Source organism: Prosopis cineraria, unplaced genomic scaffold, assembly GCF_029017545.1.
Source record: "Prosopis cineraria cultivar Desert tree isolate PC_DT_omini unplaced genomic scaffold, ASM2901754v1 PC5, whole genome shotgun sequence".
In the NCBI taxonomy this organism is placed as follows: Eukaryota; Viridiplantae; Streptophyta; class Magnoliopsida; order Fabales; family Fabaceae; genus Prosopis; species Prosopis cineraria.
The window spans coordinates 29,947,766-29,968,345 of record NW_026555336.1 but is presented as its reverse complement, the minus strand read 5'-3'; the positions used below and the strand labels follow the sequence as shown (position 1 = coordinate 29,968,345).

Sequence of the window (20,580 nt, the reverse complement as noted above, 5' to 3'; positions counted from 1 at the left end):
ATTTATATAGAATATTAACAGCTAAGAAAAAAATTGTCAATAATTATTAACTTAATTGAAGCTTATGTAATGTTATTTAAATGTACTTTTCATGCCCAAAAAATCTTTCATGTGCGCCTCATTAGCATCCTTCTTTACTTGCCTCACATTGGGGTGAGGAAGCTTAATGGGAGTGCAAACTAATTTGAATCAAATTGAAACAGACTCTTCTAAGTATAATTTCATTTAATTAGTGTTTCACATATTATGATAATAATTGTCTGATAGCTATAAGAAATTTTATTATATAATACTCAAAAAATATTAAATTTTAAATTTTTAGAGGGTATAACATAAATGAGGAGTGTTCTAATTAAAAAAATTGTTTTAATTTTTTGAAAAAAAATTTAATTATTATAATTGAAATACTCATTGAGTTAGTAGACTTAGGTTATTTATCAAATTTAAATCCTTAGATATTACTCCCTCCTATCTCTATTATAAAGTGCACTTTAGAAGGATTAAAAGTTTATTACATTTTTAGATAAAATTAGTTATTTAAATACCTTTCCTTAATTCTAGTAAGACAATAGAGATAAAAGAACTAAATCATTTTTTATATGCTTCATGTTCTCACAACATAATTAAAAAGCTGAGGAACATCTTCAGTTAAGTTTCACGATATCTCACACTAAATTTAACTATTATACCTCTCAGATGCACATGCTGCTATCTTTTCGGTTTTAGACAAAAATGCTGCACCTCTGGACACTGGTTAAAGGAAAGAGAGAGAAAGAAGGGTAAAAAAGTACTGCTCCAAGAAAAAAAGACAAAAAAAAAAAGAAAAAAAGAACAGAGAATCCGAGATTGTTTTCTAGAACTTGTGAAATTGGGCTTCCAAACAAGACATTGCAATCTCAGCTTAACCCCCCAGTTCATTAAACATGTCCAGAAAAATTATGAACTCTGTGATTTCTAAGCCCAAAACTTTAAGCCTGTCATTTTGTAGTCCAGCACCCTGGCATTGACCCAAAAAGTAGAGTTTCCAACATTTGCATCAATTATTGCATCCAAAGCCTTGTCGTGTGATACAACTTGCAGGTTTGATCCTTGCCCGCAAACGTTCAGCTTGTGTCCCAAAAAATAAAAACTATTACACACAAATTCCATTATGTTAAAACTTAAGAACTAAGTGAGATAGAATGGAAGCTGCTGGAGATAATATCATTTACGACACTCCTTGAGAGAGTTGTTGGAGGCAAAGAAAGAACAGGCAACTGTGGTAATTCCAATGATTCCAAGTCTCCTTCCATCATATCCACCACCTTGTTCATCGCTGGCCGATTCAAAGGATCAATTTGTATGCACCATAAGCTCACTATCACTATCTTCTTCATCACTTCTCTATCCTTCTCATTCTTGATGCACTGCAATCTCAACTCCTGGTTTGCTTTCAGACGCTGGTGCATCCAGTGGGGCATGAATATTTCACTTGAACCTTCAACTTCCATGTTCATATTCTTCCTTCCTCCCACTATTTCTAACATCATCATTCCATAGCTGTAAACATCGGATTTATGAGACACCCCCCCAAAGTTTCTAGAAAACACTTCAGGCGCTATGTATCCTGCCGTTCCTCTTGCTCCTAACAACGATACAATACTGTCTTTCTTCGGGCAGATTTTTGCGAGTCCAAAGTCTGATATCTTAGGACAGAAATCGTCATCAAGCAATATATTGTGAGGCTTGATGTCCAAATGCAAGATTCTAGTGTTGCAACCTCTGTGCAGATACTCTAATCCACGAGCAACGCCAACGGCAATATTGTACATAGCTTTGCAAGTCAGCTGGAGATTGAGCTTTGATGGATCTTTCTGTTCATGAATGTACTTGTCAATAGATCCATTAGACATGTACTCATATATCAGAGCTCTTTTAGAACCCTCCAAACAAAAGCCCAGTAAGCTAACGATGTTGACATGAGAAGTCACGCTTATGCTGGAAACTTCATTGATGAATTCTTCGCCATCACCGTTTAGCTCAGTTAATACCTTCACAGCCACAAGAGTTCCATCGCTTAGCTTCCCTTTGTAGACACTGCCAAATCCTCCTTGACCCAACTTGTTTCTGAAGGAGTTTGTGGCCTTCTTGACCTCCATATAATTGTACCTTTTGGCTGTAAGGTGTCCATGTTCTTCAAGAAACTTCTCAATCAATAAGTGGGTAGGGTTTGGTTTGTTGTAAAAGCGTCTTCTCAAGAAGAAACCCAAAACCAAAAGTATTCCTAGTGCTCCAGAAACTGAAACTGATCGTAAGAAAAAGAAAATATATCAGTAGCTTTGATATGAGTATCTTTGCTTTTTATAGAGTAAATTAAGGTTACTTAATTACCTGCTATAACTACACGCCTGTCCTTTCTGGTTTTCTCTGCAAAACCAGAAACAAAAAGAAAAATACCATAAGAAGACATAGCCACAACAATTTAACTTGTTTGAAGAAAATACGTGTAGTACCTTTGGCACAATAAAACCTTCCCTTGAGGTCCTGTCGACATTGTCCTCCTTCAATGTAGTAACAACTAGAACAATCTGGGGATAAATCTATATCGATGGTAATCTCACCAGATAAGAAATCAAAAGGGCTCTTGTCCTGGAAATCAGGTTTCACAATCGCAGTGGTGTTTGAGATTGGAAGCTGAAGAGTTTTACAAGATTTGAAAAAGCTCCGGCCCTCATCATCATCAGAAGATGAATTTTTATAAAAGATAATTTCTTCAGAGCAGGAATTGAACATAGAGTATGATTCCGGGGGATCCAGATTGACGGTGTTGTTTTTGCAATTGAACAAGTTTACTTTATATTTCAAAGAATAAGAAGCAAAACTAGAATTTGAACTAAAAGGGAGAGAATGGTTGAAGACATTACAGCTATGTGACAGTAAAAAGTCGTGGAGATCATCGTCTCTGATGGTAAAGGAAGTCTGGTTGAGTTCGACAACATCAAACCATTTTTCATTGTACTTGATGGTTTTTTTGGTATTTGGGTCATTATCACCACAGCCAAGAATGATCAATAAGCCACAATCTGGGTGATCTGAGCTCGTGAAAGGGAAATGAATTTCCTCTCCTAGATTTCCACAGTTAACTGAAAGTGGGCATTTTTCAGCTCCAACCAAGAAGAGCTGCAAGATGAATGAAGGTAAGAGAAAGCAAAACACTTTAACTGAAACCATTCTGATGAACATATTCAGGAAGAAGGATCGGTATTATAGGAAGCTTGAAAACACTGGGAAAATTGATTCCAGTCCTTTTTTTCTAAGAGAAGATAGGTGAGTAAGGCCGACCCATTTTTTTTACCCATTTTTTTTTAAAAAAAAACCTGGAAATCTGGGAAGCTTCCAAGCTTGTTCTTGCGTTGGAAATTACTTTCTTTGACTTGTTGAAAAGTATTTGTTGACCTGGAATTTGTCATTCGAATTATCAAAGGAAAGATGATTGCACTTTGACTTAGTTTTTATGGTTTGCATAAGTCATACACAATGTTTTAATATTAAACGGAAAGATTAGTGAGTCTCAATTTTTATTTTTTGATATAGCAAAAAAAAAAAATTTATTGTCTAACCTAGACTGTAGGTGAAACTAATAATGTAATAATTAAATAAAAATAATATTTAATGTATATATAATATATATATATATATAAAAAGAAATAAATTCATAATATGTTTAATTATTAATAAAATAACATATTATGAACATAAATCAATAATTTTATAAATTATAATTTTATAACTTTTCAAATAATCCTTCTAAATTATAATATAAGTCATAATTAATTAATTTATGATTTATGAATAATGTTAGTTGAAAAATTAAATTCTTAAAAATGTCCATATCTTTTCATTTGTATTTTTATTAAATACTTTATATAAGAGCCTTGATAATAGTAATTAAAATTTTAATGTATATCTTTTTCAAAAAGAGTAATAAATAAAGTAAAAGTATAATTGAAAAATAAATATAAAAGTTATACAATTTCTTATATTTTGGGTTAAGCAAGATGTTTAGAAGATGTTTTATATTATAATTCAGGGAATCAGTTTCGGTGCTAAGCAGTGGGATGAGTATATGGAGCTCATCTTTAACGCACTGTTTAAATAAAGAAACAAACAATCTTGACCATTTATTATATTTTAATCTTAACCGTTGATTTATTAACTATATTTTCACCTTATCAGTTGAAGGCTCCCAATGATATTAGCGTTCCCTTCTCCACTTCCCAAAACTTGTTCAGTCGGTGTTCATCATTTCCCCAATATATGGCTCATTTCTTTTTCTTCTTTATTGGCTAAGAGGCTTATCTCATCAGATTTGGTTCAACAGGTCCGGCGCTTGAAGGTATTAGATTTGGTTAGACATCTAAGCCCCCATCAGCGTGGCTGTGCTTGGACGTTGCATGAAAGCATTAGATCTACAGCTATCACATGATTTTTCTAATTTCCTATTTGGATGCTAGTGTTTTTCTACTGCAGCATATGAAAAATTAGATTTCTATTTCCTATTTGAGTTTTTATAGACATAAGGATATAGAGAAGTGAGAGGAGTGAGAGTAGTGATTGGTGTAAGGGAGTTGAAGAAGGTGAGAGAAGTGAGACAAAACATCTTGAAAGAAAGTCCAAACACTAAGGTTGCAGTGTTGGAAATTGATCTCAAGTCTTTTGCTTTGTATAGAGATTTTGTTTTGAGTTTTTGGCTCTACATCTTCCACTTAATATCCTCATGTGATTACATTTGTGATACATAGGTATGAAATAATTTGATTAATCTCACCTTTTCTCTGAATTTTTTTTTTGAAAAGGAAATCATTCTAAAAGAGAGAATATGTTTAACAAAAACAATGCTGGAATATTCTCTCAAAACTTGGAGGTACCTGAAGAGAAAATTAAGATGACATTTGCCACCAATTACTTGGGTACTTTCAAGTTATTGCCTCTCCCTACAGATATATTTATTTGTTTATAACTTTTTAGTTTTCTTTGATGATCACCATGGTATCTTATATGTTTTAGACTTATCAATTATTCTCCAATTCGCCCCTACCAGTGGCAAAGCCTACTGATGCTAGTTTGATTTCTTTCTCTTCCTATCCTCAAAGCAAATAGTTATTTATTCATAGCACTATTCTTGATACCTATCTCTTGGCATTTGATACATGCTTGACCTGCCAAGTTTTACCTAATGATATGTTGGAGTTTTTGGATGCACCTGTTCCATATGTAGTGAGTATCCTATTTTTCCTTACTATGTGACTTGAGGGATTGTTTTGCATTTGGTTATACATGCTCCACGCTCGCCCTTGTTCATGTCCTATGCAGGATATGTCTTTTGGAACTTGCAAAACTTGTATTACTTTTCATAAAATGGAAAAATATAGTTGAGATTTGAGAGACTAGGCTCCTCAAGAGAGCACGTACCTTTCAATTTAGTTTCAACTTTTTTTGTATCTTGGTTAGTTCTATTGAAGGTATCCACTTCTGACATCTAACTAGCTGAAGAATTAATTAATAATTTAGGTGAGGCAGGATAGGCAAGTTATCAAAATATGTACAATGCAAGATAGGCAAGGTAAAGAACATGTCTTAAGCATCTAATTGGAAATGATTTTTAATTTAAAATACTTTGATTCAATTTTTATGATTTTATCATCACATTTCCTAATATATGACATAGGCAGTTCCCCCTTTTAGAGAGCTAAAGATGTGATGTTAATGTAATGTTTGATAACTTGGAAATTGCATGCAGCAATTCAGCCACATTACTTAAGGATGTGCCTTGCAGTTTCATTTTCAATTGCCATACTTGACTTTCACGTGTCACTATTCTCTAATATAAAAATTATATGTTGAAACACATAATCCAAAATGAAGATTAAAGAATTTATTTCTTATATGATGACTGAAAGCTTTGATTCTGTTTCAATCTACTACTTCTGTGTTGACAATATTTGGCAGAATTGCTTTACAAAAGGTCCAAAAGATGTCAAGCTTGCAAAATCAATATGCTGAATTGTTCCAGATGTTCCAGAATTGTTCACAGAAAATATCCATAGTTGTTCCAGAATTGCTTTACAAAAGGTCCAAAAGATGTCCAGCTTGCAAAATCAATATGCTGAAAAGGACAAAGAATATATAATTTATTAGTGTCCAGTTTACAGAACAAAGGATGTTCTCAATGCTTGAAGTGCAACATGCAGTACGCAGAATGCTGAATATGTTTGTGTCTAAATTGATGTACACAGTATGCTGAAAAGAGTAGAGAATATAGTTGCAGAGATTGTATTAAATGATGTAAAAGTGTCATTTTATACCTAAATTGTCTTAGATTGACCCAAATGGTTCAATCTTGAGTATGTAAATGCTATAAATTATGTGCCTAACAGGCTATTGCTATAAATTGTATATGACATTATTGAAATGAATAAAATGTTATTTTGATATAAATTGTGTGCATTTATTTTTTTATTCATTACCTTGTGAGTAGTTTGCCATAAAATCTATGGCTTCAAGTGAAGGAACTTCATTGCCTTGTGCCATCAACAAGCTTGTAAATGACAATGGTTATGATGTAGATGGTACAAAAATATGCTATGCTAGAGCAACTTGGGTTGATGCTTGTGTTTGTGCAGGTTGTATTGAAACTTGAATTTGTGTACCTTTCATTTGATCAGCTTCTCTTCTTCTTTTTGATGATGAGGCCTGTTGAGAATCCTATAAAAAATAAATACAAAATAAATAATAACTTCTTTTGGTGTTATATATTAATTAAATTTCAATACCTTTAATACAACTCTTCTTCTCTTTTTAAATTCTTCTCTTCCCATCCTTTCCAACATCTCTTTCTTCATTTTGCATCTCTTTTTTTTTTGAATCCCTTTGGCATATTTTGTGACTCTATAACTGGTTTAAAAATATCATTTTCATTGCCATCAGGTATCTCATTTTTTAACTCAATGATACATCTCGGAACATGAGTAAATCCTTTCGGAGTCTTAGCTGTCTTTGTTGCCAATCTTGCCATCTTAATCATTAGCTGTCTATACCTTTATGTGATGTCAGGTCTAGGATTTACTTGTTTCTCATTTCCTCTAACACCATGTACAACATCATTCCTTGCTTTTTTGGTCTACCTCTTGAGAATGTATTGCTCAAGCATAATTCTCACATCTTTGGACTTATATACTTTTAATGCATGACAACATAATATGCCTGTGGTCTCAAACTTTCGACAAATGCAACAAATTTCACATGTGTCAGGACTAAACTCAATTCTCCATTTCCCCTCTTCATCTATCATATGGGCCATGTACATAAACAATGGTTCTTTCTCATCACGTTCAACTAACTTCACAAAAAATTAGAGGTCCCATTGTTCTTGAAACATGTCAAAGACAATGGGACTATAAGATTGCATAAGTTGATGCAATATAAGTGTACTTTGATTAACCATTCTAGGTATCTTTTGTTGAGATTTAAACTCAAGTTGTACTCCCTTATATCACTTCTTTGCTACAACTTTGTCAAACCTCTTGAAAAATCAATTAATGTTTAATTTTGACTTTGTACACCTCTTTACATCAACGTTCACACTTTCATTAATTTGTGTGCTTCTCATGCCTAATGTGATAGCATCCTTCATATAACACCTAGCCCATTTCTCTTTAATATTATAAGTAGGCTTCAACCACCCATTTTCATGGATATTATAAGCAGATAATAATTCGCTCCACGCTTCTTCAAACCTGTCCACTTTAACATAATCAAACATGCACTTCTTGAAGTCAGTTAAAAAGTGTGAACCATCTTTCATCAAATTCCCAAGGTGTTTAATGCCATTTTGCAATAAATTCCAAGTGCACAAACAATGCCTTGTATTAAGAAGCACTTCACTCAATGCTCCAACCATAGCTTGATCTTGGTCAGTAAACACAGTTTGAGGCTTGTTTTAAGTGTGAGCATCTAAAAAGGTTTCTAGTAGCCACTTGAAAGATTCAATGGTCTTATCATATAATAATGCTGCTCTAAAAATGACCACACTTCTATGATAATTAAAGCTAGAAAAAAGAGCAAGGGGTTGATGATTCTTGTTTGTAGTGTATATAGTGTCTAGTGACACAACCTCACCAAAATGTGCATAGTCTATTACCATACGAGAATCTGCCCAAAACACATTGGTAATTTGTTGTTCATTGTCCAATTGATATTGTGATAAAATGCAGGTTTCTGGCCAACTTGTTTATGAAAATATTCAAGTAGATATCCCACCTCTCCAAACTTTATATGTCTTCATCTCTTATACATCAAGTAGTTTTTTGCATCTGTCATAGTATAACTAAGACTTACTTGACCACTTACATGTGTACTCATTAAGTCAAAAGCATCCTTAGGTTCAAGTCTAGATTCTTCTGCAAGATCCATTTCATGAACTTGAGCTTTTGATAAATTTCTCCGTGACGGTAACAAATGCATTGTTTCCGGTGTAAGAAGAGGGTGATTATGTTCTTCATTGAACTTAGTGATTTTGAACTTTTGATCAACATGAGATGCAATCATTCTTGCTTTGCACTTGGTTCTTGTCTTCGGTTGATATCTAGAAGAGGTTGTCTCTCTTTTATCTTTTTTTTGAACACCCTCCCTACAACATACATATCTATATGTGATAAGGGAACCATCTTTTTTACTCTTTGTTCCATTGTACTTTCTAACTCCAAACCCAATTTTATTCCCATATTCATTCCAAAAATTCCATGCTTCATTCAAATTCTCAAACTCCCTCCCTATTTCAAGTTTCAATTCCTCTTCCACTATCTGATTCCTATATACAAAAAAAATGTACTTTTTAAAAATTATCATCACATAAATGTAAAAGAGTATGATAATATATACGAGCTAAAGCAACAATTCCTTTTTTTTTTTCTATTAATCTTAAATATATAATACTTGTGTAAAAATTAGGTTAAAATACTCTAAATCATTTTGCAATGCAAAGTGAATGGGTTAGCAGCAAAAATTAATTTATATAAAATTGAAATAGTGTGTTTGTCGAAGAGAGAATTGAAATATAAAGCTAAAGCCACATAATAGAGGTTCATTAAATATAAAAAAAATATAATTCTTTGAGCTTTTTCTAAGCATTTGAATATAATTTTTTAAGCATGTGAAAAAAAACTGGAATCCATCATCACCATTAACATATATAAATTTTAGTTTATATAGATAGATATATAATTTTTTTGCCAAAATATATAGATATATAATTGAATAAAATAAAATAAAAAAGATTGCACCTTTCAATCTCCAATGCTCACAAAAGAGATGTATTAGACTTTTTCAACTAGTCCTCCTTCATTTGCACTGAAAGTTAATGTCGAAGATCATATTTCAAGCTCCTTCTTGATAGATCAATTTCAAGCTCCTTCTTGATAGAAAGTCAACACCTTTCACCCTTTCAAAATGCCAATCACTCAGCTTTCATGCCAAGTTTTTTAGTTACAAATTATTTATTTTAAAGGAGCCTTGTAGACGATGTGTTTTGAAATAATGCACAATTGAATCTCCATCAAGTTTTTAGTCAAAATGGTACGTTTTGGAGATGAGCTCCTCCTGCTCATCTTAGCGCTTAGCACCGAAACCGAACCCATAATTCAGAGGAAGTATATGTGGATCTTGTTAAATTAAGCATGAGTAGACTAGTATATACTTTTATACCTAAAATTGTCAAGATCTTCTTAAGAAAATAGTCCTAAATAATATTATATGCAAGTGGTAAAGGATCTAAAAATAAAACTCGCTTTTAGTGGACTCTAAAAGTATCTTGGCTCTTTTGATTGATATATCAAATTTATAGAAATGGAGTAGTTATTTTCTATTCTATTTTAATAATAGCTAATCCAAAATGATCATTTCCCAAACACATAATAGTCATTAAGGGTGAATATGTCATTTTATTGAAAATTAAAATGTCAACAAGTTTTTAAGGACTAGGTAATAATTATTATATTTTGAGGTATTTAATTATCATTTGTATATTTTGGGTACTTTTTTTTGGTCATTTTCCATTATTGTATTTGTCTTTTGAAATAATTTTTTTATAGTACATGTATTGTCAGAATTTCAAAATAATATTTAATAACAATTTTCCTATTTTATCGTTGAAGTAATTTACTATTTTTAAAAATTAATTATTTAGCCTCTCTTTTGATCCAATTTCTAAACTTCAATACAATTGAATTCTAATAATTTTTACTCAATTGAAATCCATTCTCTAAAACTCATTGTAATTTGATCCTTATAATTTTAACAATCTAAAATTTTACTCTATAAGTTTCTCAAATAATTTTAATTTTCTCAAATACAGGATCAAGTTTTAAAAAAGTTAAAATTATAAAAATTGAATTACATCGAATCAAAGTTCAAAAATTAAATTTTTAAATGAGTTAAAATTATAAAGAATGAGTTATATGTCAAGGTTTAGAGCTTGAGTTTTAACTAAATTAAAACTACAGAGATTAAATAATTAACTTTTCTTACTACCCATTTATCATTGGAATATTTTTAGAGATGTTAAAGGAAATAAATTTGGCAAATTACGTCATATTTTACTTACTTATTATATCTCTAAACATGTAGTATGCAATAACCTTAAAGGACACGTATAATTGAATATATATATATATATATATATATAACTTTCAATATTTGATTTAGATTTAAAAATTATAAATTGAAAAGTAGGGAAAGAATAAAAAAGAAGATGAAAGGTCTAATATTTTCTGTTCAATTTATAAATCACTCTACTCCTACCATATTTTATCAAAATTAAGAGTTGTATTTAAAAAATTAATAAATTTTCAACCTTACTATATTAAATTAAATATACATACTATTCATTTCTCTAACATTTAATGATAAAAATATAATGACATAACTTATAAATAAAATTAAAAACATATTTCTTCTGTTCAAAAATATAAGATATTTTTTAAGAAGTTAAATTATAAAAAAATATAAGACATTTTTTATTTTTTGAAGTGTAATCATTATTTTTTTAAAAAAATATTCCTACTAATAAATGATTTTATATTTGTTGTAAGGTGATTAATAAGGATAAATATAAAAAGATAAAATTAATTTAAAAATAAATAATTACTTTATTAAAGGATAAAATTTAATTAAAAATATTTTTTTTTTAACAGAAGGAATATTTTTCTTCTCACCTTATAAATATCTCGAGAGGCAAGTCGTCCAAATAAAAATGTACGAAATAGAATGGAGGATTCCATTTTCGTCGCTTCCTTGCAGGACACCGCCAAAGAGGAAAATGGAAAAGTGCAGATCAGCAAAAGAAAACAGCCGTCATTGGAAAAACATAATTATAACTCTTTATAATTTACTTTATACTGTAAGTTCAAGCACTTTTTTTTTTTTTACATTTTAGATTCTTATTTATTTTTTAATATTTTAAATCTCTTTAAAATTCCTGCACTTTGTGTTTAAAGATATATAAAACATCAAAAAACAAAAATATAAAAACCTAAAACATTAAAAAAAATATATAAAAACATATAGTAAAACACGAATAAAATACAGTAATTTAAAATTATATTTTTTTTTTTATAGACACTCAATGTAACTGTATAATACATTTCTAAGCAACTTCAATTCTGTTGAAGATTAAGTACCTCCAAACTTCAACTTAAAGATTCCAAGTTTTCACTGATAAAAAAAAGTTGAAAGCGCTTTGCTGATACCTGAAAACCCAGTACCAGGTTCCCCGAGAGCCTTTGCTACTAAAAATGCAGTGCCCATCTTACATTATTTTGTGAACATTAGATGCACATCTGTTGCCGCATGACATGACAGTGATCGATGATCATCAACTAATTACTTGATCTATGAACAAATATGACTGCTACAAAAAACGAATAATAAAGGCAGCGTAAAGAATAGGGATAAATAAACCAATTAAGCAACCTATGAGACTTTGATTCCACTAGGACGCTTCCCTTCCATGGCATCCTTCTTATCGCGACAACCAGCGCATAGAAAAGGACCTTGCCAGGGCTTCGAGCTGGTCGAGAAGATTGAACCGGCATGAACAGAGATGCCCTCACTTGGGGCAAGATCCACTTGGCACACAGCGCAGATAAAGAGACCTGATGTTGATTTCCCTGTATTCTCATCATTACCTAATCTGCATGAAATAACCAGACAAGTGTCCAATATATTATGAGAAACTACTAAAACAAATACAGCCTTGAGAGTTTAGCAAAAGTAATCCAGCAGAGGAAAAAGAAGGTAAACTAAATCTTCATAGTAGTTTGGATATGGTGCCACAAAAATGAAATATGGTAGCTTTGTTATGTGGGTTTCTATTTTCCAATTGGAATAACGAATAAGCAAACAGTTGTCCACTTTTTGTATGTTCAGATGCAATCCTTGAGAGAAGATAAGAAAAAGGAATTCATTAAAAAGAAATCTTTAGGCGTTCCAAGGAAATCAAATCAAACCAAACCCTAGTAAGTTATCCATATTCCATGGCTCTTTTGCTTTATTGACAAAGAAAACTTGAAATGACAGCCTCTATAGAAGAACTTCATTAGTCAGTTAATCTTAATTTTGACCACCAGAACTATACAAATTATTATGAACTAAACTCTATTTTTTCTCATATTTGAACGAAGTTAATGAATAAGAGAAATTGTAAGCAACTCTTCACCCTCTACTTTAAGCAGCAACAATCAATATGAAGGGCACATGAGATTTTTGTATGTCAGTGAATTAGTGAATTGAAAATATTTCCGACAAAAGAGAGGCGTCACCTTTCAGCAAGCATGGCTGATCCTTCTTCAAACAGTTCCTCCACTATATTTACAGCTGAGAGCTTCTTTGATAGCTTTCCAGCAGCATCACGAGACTTCTTCCTGAAAAGCAGAGCCCTTAACTTGTTCTTCTTTTTTGGGGGAGGCGGCGGTGGCATTGCAGTTTCAGGAGGAATTATGTCAACGACTATGCAAGTTGTGTCATCCTTTAACCCTCTTGTTCTCAATGCTTCCTGAATAAGAGGAAGGACATGTAGAGACTTCAGCTTATATGAGATGAGATGTTAATATTGTTGTGCATGAAGTTAGAAGGCAAGAAGGAATTTTGATTTAAATTTAAACAGAACCAGCAGGAAGCATAGTAACGTACATACCTTGACAACCTGCCTAGCAGCAAGTTCAGCTGGCAAACCCCTGCAAGATTTTGCAGCCATGTCTGAGGATAAAGCATCCCAGATGCCATCAGAAGCAATTATAAGCCTCCCGCCAGCATTTGATAGCTATAATAAATCAAGAAGGTCAGATTCATCATGAAGACAGATGTGGACATAACATTACATAAGGTTTATGGTTAAAACTGTACGTAGAAGGGAGTATCTAGAATCAAGTTATACCTTCACTTGTTTGACATATGGTATAGGAACTATAAACTCCCCAACATCCATGTCTCCAATTGACCTAGAAAGGCACAAACCGCCTGGCCAACAACGAAGGGGACCAATCTACAATCAATTAACACTACAGTTAAAAAGAATCATGAAAGAATGGTAAAAAAAAAGAAAAAATGAGCTTTCTGTTCCTAATTTATCTCTTTTCAAGAAGGCAAGGGTGGTAATCTGAGATGCTATGCTCACCTCTGCACCACCAACAATGCTCAGCCTCCCAACTTCACCTCCACTAGCTGTAACACGTTCCCTCCTGTAAGACCAGTGTAGTGATTTGCGATTACCACGTGAATAAAGGAATGGTTTAACAACAAAGCTTTAGAATTAGATACATACTCTTCGATATTCTCTTCAAGTCGGTGATCAACAGTTAAGTTTGTAACAGCTCCACCTTGGGTGTCTAATATACAACGGGAATCACCAACAGATGCAACAGTCACAGTCCATCTATCCACTATCACAAACGTGGCTGTAGTTCCAGAAGTTTCTCCTGGAAAAAACCAGATAAGAGCGCACATATAATTAGTGAAGAACAAAGGTCAAAATCCTCCTACTTTCTGCATATTAAATGCTTCCTCTACATGAATTCTTTATTGGAAAAAAAAATGCTAAATTCTACACCTCTGCTCTGGAATTCCTTGTCAGTCTTCACAAACCCAGCCACTAAGGCCCGAGGTAAGGCCTGAAGCCACTCTTCCCGTCCAAGACCTCGAGGAACAGCACTCAACACATGATTTAACAATTGCTCCCTACTGAAAATGGCCGCAGCATTTCCGTTGTGTCCATCAAAGATCTGAAGATGGGAAGAAATCAGCGGCTATCTTATGTATTAAATATCAAAAGAATATTCAGCACACAATAGGAAAAGTTGCTGGCTATGCAGTACAAGAGAAAGACATAGGGTCCAATAGAGATGTGAAAAAATACCGCAAATACAGAAAATGCTGTTGAAGGATTCCCAGGCACTCGCTGACAATCAGTCTTGATTAGATAGTAATCCTCCCCTTTTCTAGACTGAGCAGCATGCCCATAACTCACAGTGGGCTTCTCCATCTTCTCACTCTTCATCTCTCGGCTTAACAATGCAGCGAGAGGCACAAGATCATGATGACGCCGCCTCTCCTCAACAGAGGCCATGTCTAGCCTACCAGTCTCTCCCTTCGAAACCCAATAATTCGAAGTATCTAAGCTCTTCTTCTTCTGACAAGCATGTTAGAACGCCGTACTTGAAATATTGTCAATTCTGCCTGATCCGGATAAGAAACAGAAAGAACAAAATCCTTCCCACAACAAACACTAAACACTAATTTGCACGGAAACTCTGCAGTTCAAGCCTCTTTCACGACAACTCTGTCCAACTTGATCTGCATTTATCACAAATGAAGTTGTTAAGCCAGGATCTAATGATTAACCAGTGATCTCAAGCAATAAGGAGGTAGAATTCTAAAGTCTATCATAAGCTGTTTTACGCTATAAAATGCAGTCTGTGTCCCCCAAACTTGTTAGCTTGTACAAAAAGGAGGAAGAAACTTTAAGATGGGTTCACACTTCTCACAACAGCCAAACAAAGAACAAGAATTCCAAGCAGAAGGATTAGAATTAGGCGAGTTACCCGCTGGAATGTTCAGGTATGCATCCGGCGCAAGACCAGATACGGATCTGACTGCGACAGTAAGCAAAGATTCAAAGAAGAAGCAAGATATCCACACGGACACGAAACGCGTATTGATGACTAAATATGAACTGTAAAACCCAATAATCTAAAGCTAAACCCAAAATCCCCAACAAAAAACCCAATTTCTTGAGAGAAATATATATTGTGGGCATAAAAAAACGAGAAATCATTGAATATTGTGAGACCAGCCTGTGTCAGCTCCGGAACAATTTCCCCCAACAAACACTCGTGCAAAGATTTTTAGAAGAAATATATATAATTACAAGCCATTTCTAAACCAAACAACAGAATGCCGTGGGATCTCGGTATCTAGCTAGCTTCCACACGCAGAGGGAAGAAAGAAACTTTGCTCACTTGCCTTTGTGTCCAAATCCCACATTCTGTTTCTCCTAAAGTCGGTTGTTTTCACCTCCTCTTTTTCCTCTCTATCCTTTCCCTTTCTCGGGTGGAAAAGTAGCAACCCGATTTTTGTTTCGAGGGACTTACAGTGAGCAACAACTCAGCAGAGGAATTAAGAAATAAGAAAACTCGAGTGGTTGGGTGAGAGAAAGCGAGTTGAAAAAACTATGAGACCAATTTTCGTCGAAAACCAAGTGAGAGGATCACATCGATATTAATTAGATTAGATTAAAACAAGGATCACATCGGTTCAGTTTTTGACTAATTTTTTCAGCCGTTGATCAATTATTTTACGATTAATTTTGAGGGATCAAATAAAACAGATCAAGAATAGATTCTTGATTTAACCAACCAATTCAAATTCGATTTGTACAACACTGGAAATAACTAGTAGGCACCCCCAACTAGCAAATGGAACAAGATTCTCTCATGCTCTCCGTCTCTTGTTCCCTATCCCATCCTCACAAGGAGAAGACTTTTTTATTTATTACCCACCTGCTCTTGTGAGGGCAGGATCTCTCAAGCTCCTGGCTAATAAAAAAAAATAATTAAGTTATTATTATTATTTAAAAATAAAATAAATTTTTACATTTAATCTTATTTAAAAATAAAAATTTTAAATTTTTATTATATTATCTCTTATAGTTAATAAATTTAAATAAAATAACATTAGAAAATGTAATTAATATCAATCAAGTACTATATATCAAATTTTTAAGAACTAAAAAAAATTTTCAAAAAATGCTTCTAATGGCAAGGGGGAGTATGGTCCATAATATATAGGACGTTTTTTTAGTAGTTTGATGTCGTATTAGTGCTTCTATTTTTTATTATGAGAGGAACTTTATTATAAATAAAATTAGAATTCAAAAAGCATTTATTATGTTTTTTTTCAACTATCCCTTATAATTAAATAGTATCATTAAACTAAAAAAATAAACATTAATTATAGAAAATATTTCAATTACTGACATAATTAATAGAATTAGCTAACTTTTTTTAACTGTGTAACTTGATTACCATTTACTTAATCCAAAAAAAATGGAGGAAGTAAAAGATATTTTTTAAAAAAATAATTTATTAATAAAATTTATTATTTCAGTTCTTAAGTATTTTTATTTCTCACTCCCGTATTCATGTGTCATATATGATGATTTTATTTATCTGTGGTGAACAATAAATAGTTTTATTATTGCATTTAATTATAAATCTGACATGCATGATGAAAATATAGTTAAATATTATTTAAAATATTTTATTTGTATATATAATATTTAAATTTTTTTATTTTAATTGAGACAAGTCAAACCATAATCTAATCACAGTCCAACTGTGGTTTGGTTAACTGATAGCCTGATCGATTCAATACGTGGTCTAATTTTAAAAAGATTGGTGGAAAAAAAAAACCAAAAAAGTTCATATGATTAATTTACATAAAATTTGGGAGAGGTAAACAGGAAAAATAATCGATTCTAATTTAATTAAAATAATCAGGAAAATAAAGCTCATGTAGAGAATGCGAGCGTGGGAAATGGTGAAGGAGAGAAGTGACACGTGGCGGAGGACATGCATGTGTTTGCGGGAAAGCAATGATGATGTGGAGGAGGGTGCATGTGTTGGGGTGCGCTACAGCTTTGCAGAGCTGCACTGTACTGCACTATGTGGACCACACTATCTTTTTTTTCTTAAAAAAAATTGACAGCTACGTCCTACAACCCTAAATTAATAAAAGTTAAATTTTTAATATATTATCTAAAAAATAATTAAAATATTAATTCAGATAATTATAAATGAATATTTAAATATTAAATGTAATTTTTTAATTGAAGCACTAGTTTTTATTTATAATTATTTAAATTAATATTTACAATTTATTTATTGTGTAAAAAATTTTATTAAAAATTTAACTATTATTAAGTTAATATTTTAAAACTTAATTATCATTTTATTTTGTGATACAGTCAGCGGACCACATTGTTACTTTAACAGTTTACCAATATTATTATATTTCTTTTGTTTTAAATTATAAAATTTTTTTAAAAAAAATTTATCATTATAAAGTATTTCCTCTATTTTAAGTTATAAAGTATTTTTTAAAAAATTTTATTTTAAAATATAAAATATTTTTAATAATTAAAATTTTATTAAATGCACCAATTTAAATATTACTCTTTTTCTCTACAATTAATTTTTATTCTTTCTCTTTTCAATGTATTAAATTATGAATATTTTTAAAATTTTATATTTTTATTTAAAAAAAATTATTAAGTATATTTAATAAGGTTTATTGGTATATAAAATTTTATCTAAAAATATCTTATAATTTGAGATGAAGAGAGTATAAAAGACTTCAAAAAAATTAAGATTTTATTAAATAAACTTATTCTAATATTATCATTTCTTTTTCTCTATTTAATACTAATTAATTATAGATTTTAAATTATTAAATAAAGTATATTTTTTTAAAAAAATAAAATTATTGAGTGTATTTAATAAAATGTATTGATATGTAAAATTTTATTTAAAAATATTTTATAATGTAATATATAAGAGCATTTATTACTTTACCTCGGTCCAGGTACCCCTGCCTCTCGGATTCGGGGCTTTCCGATTTGGAACCCACACAATTCATTCTGTCACCTTCCATGGACGCTAAAACAACATCAAATTAAGTGTAATCCAAGCAATTTGTATTTTTAAAAAATGTTTTCTATTTAAAAAAAACAAAAAAAATTACGTGGGTAAATGTTTTAGTATTTTTAAAACTGTTTTAAAAAGAAATTATTTTGAAAGTTTTTTTTTTGTTAAAGCACATTGCATTTAGTTATTGTAAACTATTTTTGATTATAGTTAATCACTATCATAACCAGCTATTATTAATCATCGATCACCATCATTTTGGTAAAAATTATTTTTAAATTAACACAATTAAACCGATTTTATTTTTATTTTCTTTTAAAAAATTTAAAAAATTACTTTTAAAAAAATTAAACTGCTTCAAGAAAACTTATAAATAATTGTAAGAATTGAATAGTTACATGAATACAAATTTAATTTTCATATAACATTAACTAAGATTCATTTAAGTATGTTGGATGTATAAATTTTTTGAGAGTTTATATTATATATACATTTAGCTTTTTAAAATTAGGTAATCCATCTTAATTTTTTGTGAGCAAAATGAATAGATTCAACAAATAAAAAATATTCTTTTCTATGAGGTAATGAGGGTGAAAGGCAAATCCCTTTCAATTAAGTTGCTATATAAAATTGAAATTAAAACTTAATATAAGTACTTGCTTAAATGACAAGAGATCCCTGTCACTTACACCAAATTAAATTGGTTCAATTATTATCATCACTTTTACTTAGAAAGATTTATATTAATCAATACAATAAATATTTCAATAATATAATAAAAACATATATACTTTATATTTTCTTTATCCTGCAAAATATGCTTGCAGTAATGGAAGAAATTAAAACATTTTTTTATGGTGTAAATATTGTAAAATGATTTTAGGCATCTACTGTAAAGGCTCGAAGTTTAGTTTTAAATTTAAACTGTATATAATAGCTTAAAGGTTTCATATCTTCAGGCCAAAAAAAAAAAAAGGTTTCTTATCTTCGAGACAAAATCAAAATCACCATGGTATAAAAAAATTATATTATTCCTTCTTTTAAAGAAAATTTTTTAAGGTGAAATGTTCAAAAATATATTATATTTTTTGTTTTTGAAGATGAAATTAATGGGATTTTCTAAAAATACCCGTAATTAGTGTATAATTAATGAAATTTTTTAATTAAGGAATTATATTAAATAAGAGTAAATATAAAAATATATAATTTTAAATATAATTAATTAATTCATTGAATATATAATTCGATTAAAAATTCTTTATAATACTGAATAGAGAGGAGAATTTACGTTTTCTGACTCATTTTTGCATGTAGAATTTTTTTTTTCCAAAATGTAGAATTTTTTAATATTGGACCAGTTAAACGTGAATAATATCCGAAGCTCTGACATCAAAATGCACCCGGAGAACAAAACCAATGTTCCACTGCGTGACTAGTATTATTTGTTTATTTTAATTTTTCACCTGATTTTCATTTATTTGTTTATTACATGTGATTGTACGAGATACGTAGCACTATTGAGCCTATTTTATCATTGAAAATTTTGGTTACATAAGCATCCGAAGCTGAATAATCAATATTTAAAGGCAAATTAAATGAGCAACATAATAATACCCCTGTCAGGGCTAGCTTTATGAACGTGAATGCTGTACTTTATTGACATTTATTTTTTAAAAAACATAATCTTTAAGAAATTCTTATAGTTTTGTTGTGTTTTGTTTTTAATTTTTTTAATTTTTTTTAATATTTTTAATTTTTATAATTTTAAAACGATTGCATGACCTTTATTTTTTAAATTTATATAATTTTTATTTTTTCAGTAATAAAGACTAAAAACACTGAAAAAACTATAAATATTAAAAATAAAACCTGATAAAATTATAGAGACTAAAAATTATATTTTTTCTATTTTTGTCATAATTAACAAACATAACTACATAGTCTCTGTTTCTTTTAGGATAAAAGGACAAAAATAATTAAAAAGTCATTGACTAAAAGTATTTAATAGTCTAAAATAAGAAAAAGTGCACGGGTGTGTGTGAATTTTTTTTCCCCAATACATCTATGACTTAACCATTAAATTTAATATCCACAACCACAACCTAACAATTAACATCATTGATTTTTAACGATTTGATCACTAATGTACTGTTAGTGATCCATTGATGAAGAGAAATTTTAGCTCTTATGAAAAATGATTTGGGAAAAAAAAGTTTCACTTGTTAGGATATTCAGTGTTCTTTCACAAAAAAAAGTACAAAAGTAAAAATATATTTTAACTCTTAAAAACAATTATACAGACAAACGTATTTTCAATTATGCTTAACAATATATAAATTTAACGTCA

The 20,580-nt window shown here is 30.7% G+C and overlaps 2 protein-coding genes and 1 long non-coding RNA gene across 4 annotated transcripts; 1 reads left to right on the top strand and 2 right to left on the bottom strand.

The window, feature by feature from the left end:
* Positions 1-721: 721 nt before the first annotated feature.
* LOC129310287 (LEAF RUST 10 DISEASE-RESISTANCE LOCUS RECEPTOR-LIKE PROTEIN KINASE-like 2.1) lies at positions 722-3,267 on the bottom strand. Its single transcript, XM_054952099.1, has 3 exons — positions 2,493-3,267; positions 2,371-2,406; positions 722-2,284 (listed from the first exon to the last, which is right to left on the bottom strand). Exons 1-3 carry the CDS (start codon positions 3,220-3,222, stop codon positions 1,161-1,163), a joined length of 1,890 nt encoding a protein of 629 aa, XP_054808074.1. The 5' UTR covers positions 3,223-3,267; the 3' UTR covers positions 722-1,160.
* Positions 3,268-4,262: 995 nt separating this feature from the next.
* LOC129312143 (uncharacterized) lies at positions 4,263-6,477 on the top strand. Its single transcript, XR_008593453.1, has 2 exons — positions 4,263-4,375; positions 5,989-6,477. It is a non-coding gene; the product is annotated as an uncharacterized LOC129312143 (long non-coding RNA).
* A 5,140-nt stretch (positions 6,478-11,617) lies between these two features.
* Positions 11,618-15,757, bottom strand: LOC129310469 (probable protein phosphatase 2C 15). 2 transcript variants are annotated; one of them, XM_054952316.1, is made up of 9 exons: positions 15,132-15,757; positions 14,447-14,883; positions 14,141-14,312; positions 13,856-14,009; positions 13,709-13,772; positions 13,469-13,576; positions 13,229-13,354; positions 12,855-13,087; positions 11,618-12,226 (listed from the first exon to the last, which is right to left on the bottom strand). In XM_054952316.1, exons 2-9 carry the CDS (start codon positions 14,654-14,656, stop codon positions 12,007-12,009), a joined length of 1,287 nt encoding a protein of 428 aa, XP_054808291.1. In that variant the 5' UTR covers positions 14,657-14,883; positions 15,132-15,757; the 3' UTR covers positions 11,618-12,006. The 2 variants fall into 2 exon arrangements, with proteins under 2 accessions (XP_054808291.1, XP_054808293.1); XM_054952318.1 differs by lacking the exon at positions 15,132-15,757 and adding an exon at positions 14,989-15,010.
* Positions 15,758-20,580: the final 4,823 nt, after the last annotated feature.